General features: G+C 37.7%; 1 protein-coding gene across 2 annotated transcripts in view; it reads left to right on the plus strand.

The window, feature by feature from the left end:
- The window catches only part of Kifap3 (kinesin associated protein 3), a 147,674-nt gene that overhangs the window by 96,641 nt on the left and 40,684 nt on the right, over positions 1-10,349 (plus strand). For both annotated transcript variants that reach the window (XM_005363986.3, XM_005363985.3), the window contains exon 17: positions 914-999. In XM_005363986.3, the coding sequence (XP_005364043.1) occupies positions 914-999 (86 nt within the window). The remainder of the gene's footprint in view (positions 1-913; positions 1,000-10,349) is intronic.

The raw sequence follows: 10,349 nt of genomic DNA on the forward strand, positions 1-10,349 counted from the left end.
TGTGTGTGTGTGTGTGTGTAGAGGCCAGGGGATGACCGTAGCTGTCTTTCCTCAGGAACCATCTCTCTTACTCTTCCATACCTGACCTCTCATTAGCCTGGAACACAACAAGTAGACAGGCTGACTGGTCAGTGCGTCCCGGGTTCACTTACCACCTTCCCAGCACTGAGGTTACAAGCTCACACCTTCACACCCACTTTTTAAATATAGTTTCTAGGAAATGAGTTTAGGTTCTCAAGTTATAAGACTAGCACTCTACTGTGAGCTGTCTTTCTAACTCTCTTGCCTATCCTTATTGTGTTTTAAATTTTCTAACCTTGTGGTCCATTTAGTTTTTATATATAAGTTGTCTTATTGTCTGCCTTATACTTCTCTTAAGAGTCTGTTGTGTTTATCTTTATGTTCATTTTCTCTTTCATGTTCTTTATTGAACTTCCGTTTCCTTGGGTTTTCTAATTCTGATTTATATTTGTCATATATATTTTACTATTTCTTTAAATTCTGTTTTAAAATGCCTTATTTAAAATGACATAATTTTTCCAGTTCTTTTTCTTTTTTACTATAGCAACTATATGAGATTCGAGTGATTAGTTGATGTTATTCACTTTCATATGAAATGTTTCCTGAATATCATGGACATGACAGATCAAGAAAGCAATTATGGGGGTTGGAGAGATGGCTCAGAGGTTAAGAGCACTGACTGCTCTTCCAAAGGTCCTGAGTTAAATTCCCAGCAACCACATGGTGGCACACAGCCATTTATAATGAGATCTCGTGCCCTCTTCTGGCCCGAAATAAATTTTTTAAAAAAAGAAAGAAAGCAATTGTGCTGCCATAATGGTGTGTGTAATTTCTATATAACTGAAGAGCTACAATCTCAGTTCATTTTGTGTCTTTAACCACTTTCATTCAGAAGCTCCAGCATATCTCATAGACCTGATGCATGATAAGAATAATGAAATCCGGAAAGTCTGTGATAACACATTAGATATTATCGCAGTAAGTATTCTCTCTACAAAAAAAATCTGATTTTATTTTATGAAATATGAAAAAATTATGTAAACCCAATTAGAACTATTGAGTGACAACACAATATTTGTATTCTGTAAAGATCTAGAAAATTTTGCTATCTGAGTGTAGATCTTTGGCTTTCAACTTTTAAGCCGAGGCTCTTGAGAGAGGTTTGTAAATCACCACAGAGCACAGGCTGGTCTCTGTGCCGTCCAAGATCATTTCACTTTTAGAAGCATGTAAAAGAAGGGGAAGTGCTGTCAGTGCCTAAAAAATGAATCAAATTTCATGCAAATTATTTTTTTCAGTTATTTGATAACTTTTGTTCTATATTTAGATTAGTTTTATGAGGTACTTAATAATGAGGAAGTACAAATGTCTTCACATCATTGTTGATGCTGGGACATTTTAAAGTATAGGGATGATCTACATTTTAGGTGGGAAACTGGCTGATCCTAAAGATTTTTCTCGGAAACTTTGTAGAGTTCTTTGGGACTTGAACCTTAGGCTAGTATGTGCCTTGGTTTAACCTTAGCTGTGTACTGCTGATACAGCCCGCTTGCCACCTTCAGTACTCTTGGGAGCTTAGCAACCTATTTTATTTTATTTTATTTTTTTGGTTTTTCGAGACAGGGTTTCTCTGTGGCTTTGGAGCCTGTCCTGGATCTAGCTCTGTAGACCAGGCTGGTCTCGAACTCACAGAGATCCGCCTGCCTCTGCCTCCCGAGTGCTGGGATTAAAGGCGTGCGCCACCATCGCCCGGCTAGCAACCTCTTTTAATAAACAAACATTTTTAGAAATCAATTAACTAGTTCATTGAAAATAAACTGGGCTAACATTTCTGTTAGTGGTGTCATTGTGAAGTAGACAATTAACAGCAGGAACTTTCTTGTTAATTTCCCAGATTTTATTTTGGAAATTCATCATATTTGATGCCAGCTGCTTTTTAGATTAGACTACCTCACTGTGGTTTTGAATTATTGATACAATGTTGTTTTAGCTTTGATCTAAGTCAGAATAGAGAAATGATAGATAGATAGATAGATAGATAGATAGATAGATAGATAGATAGATAGATAGATAGATAGATAGATAGAGGTAGATGGTAGATAGATAGTCTCGTGTGTGTGTGTGTGTGTGTGTGTGTGTGTGTGTGTGTGTGCAGCGCACACATGTGCGTGTATATGTATATGTAGAGAGAATCTTTACCAGTATACCATATCTTGATAAAAATGGAGCTAATAAACATAAAATACTTAATACTCTTAGGGAAGCATATTTACCATTTTCAAATATATCACAATGTCATTGTTGATAAAATTTGTACCATGGGAATAAGAGGCATCATAAAGTTCTACGTGTGAATCTGCTTAAACAGTGAGGACAGCTGTGAGCCATATCAGTGCTGTGTATGACCTTAAACAGTGAGGACAGCCATGAGCCATATCAGTGCTGTGTATGACCTTAAACAGTGAGGACAGCCGTGAGCCATATCAGAGCTGTGCATGACCTTGTGTGCTCCAGCTCCCCTCACTGAGAAATGGAAGATATGTCTAGATTGGTATACTGGGTGTTTTCTTTTAGAATGTAAATGAATGGTAGCTCTAATGATAACTTCAGTCTTCTTCGAGACAGGGTTTCTCTTTGCAGCGTTGGCTGTCCTGGAACTCACTCTGAAGACCAGGCTGGCCTCGAACTCAGAGATCCACCAGCTTTTTTCTTTCAGGGATTAAGGGTGTGTGTCACCACTGCCTGGCAGTAGCCTCAGCTTTAATGTAAAAATATTTGGCACAGATACAAATATGTTATAGGATAAAATATTTTATTGTAGTTAAATAAGCAATCTGAGTTGACTTCTTTATCTTATACTTGGAGGTGCCTCCCTCTCATGCGCGCGACTTTTCCTAGACACTGCAGCCACCCTTCCTTTTTGCAGCCAGTTTTGTGTTGGTGTTTTCTTAAGGTCTATATTTTACCTTATTCCCTCATTTCCCATAACATCCTTAAATTTATGTTAATCTTGACTTCTGCTTCCAAGACTGTATTGAAATGGTACTCATTTTTTTTTAAGGCTTTCATTTGTCAAAGCCCAGTGAACATTCCCAGCCTTCATTTTACTGTTGATCCCATCCAGCCTGGAGAGACTTATAAATTCTAGTCAGCACTAAAATTAAAGCCACAAAGAGAACAGTGTTAGATAATTATTGTAAAGAGCTTTCTTGCCATGAAAATTTCAAGAAGAATCAGTAAAATTGAGCTGTGATGTAACAGCTTGCCATGTTTATGTGGCTCCCCACAGTGTCATCAGATCTCTTTCAAGTTAGTATAAAAAGAAAACCCAAACATGGGTTGACTTAGTTCACTTGATTTCTCTGTACAGCTCTCTGCACTGGGTGTGTAAAATCAGTATTTGATAGGATGTCATGTGGTAGTTGTCTTTTCACATTGGAAAACATTCATTTGAATAACTTACTTTTTAAAAAGACTAAAGTATTTAAAGATACTCATGTGATGATTTGTGTAATTTGGAAGCCCTACTGTGCTGTCCAACTAGCTCATATGCAGGTTGTGCTTTTTAGAAGTGAAACCCTGTAGAGCCAATGGAAAGGCATGAGGGTGTGGAAACAAACTGTTCTACTGAAAACTTATCTGTCTTACCTTTCTGCTATTAAACTTTAAGGTTCAGCTTTAGCCAGACAGTAGAGAACTATAGCAAGCCCTAAAAACATGCTTCCCCTCGCTTAGGTAGACATTCTGATGATAATTCAGTCTTTGACTTTCTGAAAGTGGCAACCTGATCTACTACATTTATAATTCAACCAATTTTTGTTTTGTTTTATTTTTTTACAGATACGGTAAATAATCTCAGTGAACCACTTAAAATAGTGACCACTCGGTTTTCAATGGCGTTTCTGATCCATAGAGACTTGCTGTGAGGACTAGAAGAAAAGCTCATGTATATTTAACAGATGGTGGTCATGTATCTAGTTGAGGAATTTATATGTAAATTATATGGACCAACATTTCCCTTCCTTGGGACAACTAATAACTATATTATTTGTTTTCATTTTGATGTTTAAGTGACATAAGAAGATAACCTGTTTACTTTTAATTAACCCAAAATTATTCTACATATGTACTTTGGACAGATATATTAGTGTTCATTGTTTATATTTGAACTTATCCCACAGAACGAGTGAATTTGCAAAGTTTTTTATGTTCCATGCTATGACAATTAACTGAAAAAGGTTGGTTTTTTTTTTTTTTAGAACCTTTAAAAAATGAAAAGGAAATTGCTTTTTCTGCTGTGGAAATATCTTTTTTGTTAAATGATCCATACTGTGATTTTATAACTTAATTTAGATTCAATTTTTAAGTTAATCTCAGACGAAAATTATATTCCCAGTTTTCTGAGCATCCTTGTTCAGGAGAAAGCATCTTCTTTTAATTTCTATCATTTGAGAATTTTATGCATTATGTTTTGATCATATTCCCATTTGACCCACTTTTCCATCTCCTCCCAGAGCCACCCCCTATTTCATACCAACCTGTGTTTCCTCATTTACTTTCTTAAAACCCACCACGTCTCATTAGTGCTGCCTAAATATGCTTGGGTTTGGGGCCATCTAAGTGTGTTAGATCTTCCAAGGCTACACCCTTAAGTAAATCAATTGCTCCCTTTCTATCCTTTACCAATAGCTTCTCAGTTAGGGATGGAATTTTGTGTCTCTCATCGCCCCCCATCCTGGCATTTTGTCGGACATGAACTCATACAGGTCTTGTGCATGCTGTCCCAGCATTGAGCACATATGTGCAACTGTGCTATTGTGTCCTAAAAATGCTGCTCCTGGAGTTGGCACCATCTCTGGCTCACAGTCCTCTGCCCCTCTTGCAGTGATCTGCAGGAAGCCATCTTAACGCACAGTTCTACCCTCACAAGAGCTGTTCATTGAGGCCGGACAGTGTTACTGGTCACAATAGAGGCTGCAAATTGTCCATCCTAAATCTGTTTCAGAAGTGAAGGAAAAGAAGCATGGCATAGTTTGAAACAAGAGAAGCAGTGATTGGAAACAGCAAAGGTGGCAAAGCACTAAAGAAAGCTATCAAGAGACAATGTGAAATCTCTGGCAATGCTAAGTAATAATGGCTAAGTAATTCATTCTGTGAGGACTTTGTTAGAAACTTGCCTGTGATAGGAGCGGATGACCTTTTAAGATGCTTTCACTACTAGATTTTGGTTTCCTACAGAAGCTATTATATCATAATTTTAAAATATATATGGGACTATTTATAGCTGAAGGCCATTGGTATCTAAACAAAAAACTTATTTGCAGCTCAAGACATATAATGTGGAATAACACAAACTTTAAACACTGAATGCCTTAGGAAAATGCCATCTTCAGTAAAGTATTTGATCCCCAAATTTTGCAATATTTTGCAAATACTGTTATGGTGGTGATTTGCTTAACGTAGTTGGGCCAGAATCCTGAATTCGTGAATTGAAGCATGTGTGATGGTTCTTTGTAAACCAAAGAGGGTTACATACTGCATGCTACAATCTCTCCAGTGGTAACAGTAAGTTGTTGCTGTCCAACTGAGGTTGCTTGTAGCTTAGAGAGGCATGAATGGTACCAGTGTGGGGGTGAGCAAGGAGGCCATATGAGAGAACATAGGTACTTGGACTTCTGTTTTAAGACTCCAGGCCTTGGGAATCAAGAAAGGAAGAGAACTACACAGACTTCCTCAGGGCTTCTAAAACTCAGTTCCTTGTGTCCTTAGTACGGCCTCAACTTCATATTAAGTGTTTGAGAACCTCAAAAATTTCAAATTGGCAGACAAATACCTCTTCGGACATGATTGGGTCATATGCTTAAGATATGTTTACTGTGCACATAGTGTGTGCCAGACACTGATGTAACTACTGGCATATAGAACTCAACAGTGCAAAGCCCTTGAGTATTGAAGTTTACAGTCTAGACTCTGGAGAGCACTGAGAGTTGCCATCTAAACACGGAAGCTAGTCATCCCAGAATGGTAGTGTGGTATGGCCCCATCAACAGATGTCCTGTGCTATTCCCATGGTGCTTACAACAGAGGTGTGATTATGTCCTCTGCTACAATACCGATGTCTCTGTCCTTCTACCACCAGTGTCCTTGTTGTCCTTTCATAACTAATCTGTTGAGATTTTGAAGAATAGTTCTTCTTTTTCCTGCAACTGATTATGATCATGGATGGAATGAATGTGTTTCAATAATCAAGTTAATACCCAGCTTTAGTATTTTAACTTGTAAAAGTAAGGTATTATAAGTACAGAAAATTTTATATTGCATAGTATTGGTGACCTATTTAAATGAGATAAGCTCTTCAAGGTATAAATGCAGTCTTTATACATTGTTAACTTTCCTCACAAAGATTTTCAAGAAGGCCTATCAGATGAAAAGCTGCTTTTTTAATAGTCTTGCTACCAAGGAGAATACTTTAAAATGTATCTGAAAATACTTAAAATTACAGAGAAAATGCATTGGGTTAAGATTAGAAATCTGGCATTCAAACATCATAAAATGCTTAAGAATTGAATAAAATGGGTACATGATAGTTAACATTTAAAAATCTCTCTCCCTTTACCTCTTCCCACCCCTGTGTGTAAGTTAAGTGGAGGTACCTGTGTTGGTCAGGATAACCTATGTTTGCTGGTCCTCACTTTTCACCTTCTTAGAGACGTGTTCACTGCGTCACACATGCCACACTAGCTAGTTCATGAGCCTTTGGTTATTGTCCCATGTCTGCCTCCCATCCTGCTGTGGGAGCACTGGATAGCAGAGGCACGCAATGGCTGTCAGCTTTATGTCGGTTCTGGGATCTGAAATCGGGTCTCACACCAGAGGAGTAAGCCTTTTACCACTCAGGCATCTCCTTTATGTCGGTTCTGGGATCTGAAATCGGGTCTCACACCAGAGGAGTAAGCCTTTTACCACGCAGGCATCTCCCCAGCCTTACTCTCACTTTTATTGGCATGTAGCTTGGTTGTAAATACAGAGCAGAGACTTTTCAAATGAATTGTTGTTAAAGCTTGTTCAATAAGCTTGTCAAAAGCTAGCTAGCTCTGGTTTCTGAATGGTTACAGACGTGGTCATTTTTAATGTATCAATGTAAGTACATTTAAAAATATTTTTTCTTAATCCTATGCAGTGAAATTAAACATAATGCCAAGTTTGGTTGGCCCTCTTTTGTAGTTCATTATTGTATCACATAAGCAAAAGCAGAAATTTCAGATATTTTTCCAGCTTGTTAGAAATTAAACAATTACATATACATGAATGTTTGTATATTCCTTCCTTGATACTTACATATCTTTATTTTTTTTCATTTAATTGATCACAGTTGGACTTGAAACCCAAACAAAGCATAAAAGAGATATCATAATTTCTTTTGTTTATTTTTATTTTTTTTTAGTTTATTTATTTAATTAAGGATTTCTGCCTCCTCCCCGCCACCGCCTCCCATTTCCCTTCCCCTCCCCTGATCAAGTCCCTCTCCCTCATCAGCTTGAAGAGCAATCAGGGTTCCCTGACCTGTGGGAAGTCCAAGGACCGCCCACCTCCATCCAGGTTTAATAAGTTGAGCATCCAAACTGCTTAGGCTCCCCCAAAGCCAGTATGTGCAATAGGATCAAAAACCCATTGCCATTGTTCTTGAGTTCTCAGTAGTCCTCATTGTCCGCTATGTAAGTCTGGTTTTATCCCATGCTTTTTCAGACCCAGGCCAGCTGGTCTTGGTGAATTCCCGATAGAACATCCCCATTGTCTCAGTGTGTGGGTGTACCCCTCGCGGTCCTGATTTCTTATTTAAATTTTATTCATCTATGTATTTTACTTTGAGGTTTAAAGTGCCATGTTTGAAATGCTATTGTACAGCTTAGTCTTCTCAGTACTTTAGAAAAAAGTTTGTCTGAGGAGATAATCGTACCTAATGGTCTGCTTTAAATTTTGCCTCAGTCCAGACTATATAAAGGTCCATACTAGGGACAACCATGTTGGAAAAGAGCTAGTATATATACAAAACACAACAACTTTATTAAATGTATGTTTACTATAAGTATATATGTGTGTATTTGGGGGGGGATATATTTTAAACTATAAAAAGTCTCATTTTTGGAGCTACTTAGCCTTAACAAAAGGCTGGACTATCCTAGACTTGTTTTAATTTAGTATGAAAAATTTTATTAAATAAACCATATTGCAGTCTCTATTAGGGGACTGCCAGATTAAAGAAGGGGGAAAAATCTGTTTCCCATCAATTGCTCCAGGACACAAAGCAGATCTGTGTAGCTCTGTGTTATCCTTGAGTGTGTTAATCAGATACAAGGTGTGACGGAAGCCAGTGACAAGGGTTTCCCTGAGAGTGCCCAGACTCTGATAATAGGCTGGGGAAGCCTTCAGAATGTTTCAGTGATTAACTAGTAAACAATGTGATGTAGGACTTCAAAAAGGATGGCACATTCCATGTAAAATCAAACCATAAGTCTTTTGTGACACATTCGAGTTTATGGAACCTGAGAGCTTAAGATCCTAATGTCAGAAACTGAGAAGAGAAGAAAATGAAAGACAAACCATGTTTTCCTTTAAATTCGGGGTAAAATCGAAACTTGAAGACAGAACCCAGGGATATACCCCTCCCGAAAAGAGCGTTTCAACCATGAGAAGTGTCTCCCTCGAGCATTCCTACAGAGGCTGGTAGAGCTGGATGATCATATGTGCTAGCTGTGGCTGAACCGCTTACATTCAAATCATTGCCGTTTCCTGCTGTGGGATGGAAAGTGGGCATTTAGGAACCACAGAGCGATGCCATAGGGAACTGATAGCAATAGCTTGCCTTTATTCATTTTTGACTCTACTCATTTGGGGATTCCACCACTCTTAGCTATTTGGGGGTAAATCTTTAATACCTTTATGAAGTAAAAGATATTTATTATAGGGTTATATTTACAGAATGTTAGCACTTAAGTAATTCCTAAATTTATTTTTTACAAGTGAAAAACCCGAGACTACAAATAATATCTTTTAGCAAGATGTATACTTCAGTTAGCTGCAGAAGTATGACTAGGATCTAGATCTCTTGACTGCTACTAGATTTAAAGTGTTTAAATGAATAGTATGTCACAAAACAGATGCTTAGTTCTAAAACATTTTGTTTGGTAAATATTAGAAAACATAAGTTAGGTTATCACTCATTAGAAGAAACTAACACAATATATTGTTTTTAAAATGTGTCATACTTAGCCTCTAAATTAAAAGATGATAATTTTCAACATGAGCTATGTGTGGTGAATGACTCACACATGAAGGCACTGGCCACCCAGCCTACGGACCTGAGCTCTAGCCACAGGCTCCACATGGTAGAAGGAGGGCCAGAAGCAAGGTTGTCCCCTGACCCCCATGAGTGCACACCATGGCACTAATGCACCCACCCACAGTGAATAAATAAGCGAATAAACTTGAAATTCAGAGACCCATTAAAAACCACACACACATGCGCACATACACTGGGATGTAAGGCAGTTTTCTCTACATAAAGATATTGTATTTTTAATAGTGTTCATATTTCAATAAAAATACTTTTGCAAGATCAAAATATTTTCAAAAAGTAATGTTATAGCTCATTTAGATTTTTAAAAAGTGTTTTAAAGACTTGATCACCTTGATTGAGATTTCTTGTCCTTTGAATTTATAATAAGTTGTTACAACATAGAAGTATTCATATCTATTAAAGCTCAAGGAACCTCTCATGCTGGCTCTGCTGAATATGGCCAAATGTTTTTGGTAGCAGGATTCTGTAAATATTGCTGAAGCTCTTGTAAGATGTAATTTTCTATTTCCTAAGTGGTAACAGCTTACTACTGAATAACTTCCCTCCTTTTACCTTCTAATTTTGCCTTTTTCCCCAGAGTGTTTTTGTTGGGACCCTTTCGGCAATAATACACGTCAATCATTATGCTAGTCGCAGAGATTAGACCTGTTTTGAGTGCAGTGCTGAGGGTCAAAGGCCATTTTAGTTATTAAAAATATATACTTGAAATCAGAAAAGGCTTCTTTTAGTTTCATTTTACATGTGTGTGTAGCATGCACTTGTCACAGTGTGCATGCAGAGGTTAGAGGACACCTGGCTGGAGGCAGTTTTCTTCTGCTCCGTGAGTGCAGAGAACAAACTCAGGACATCAGGCTTAGCTGCTAACATCTTTTGTCTATTGAGCCATCTCACCAGTGCAGAGAAGCTTATTTTTAATGAAAATTGCAGTACAGTCTGTCATTCCTGGTGTATATGTGTTTACTCTTATATT

Source organism: Microtus ochrogaster (assembly GCF_000317375.1).
Source record: "Microtus ochrogaster isolate Prairie Vole_2 chromosome 6 unlocalized genomic scaffold, MicOch1.0 chr6_random_2, whole genome shotgun sequence".
Classification (NCBI taxonomy): Eukaryota; Metazoa; Chordata; class Mammalia; order Rodentia; family Cricetidae; genus Microtus; species Microtus ochrogaster.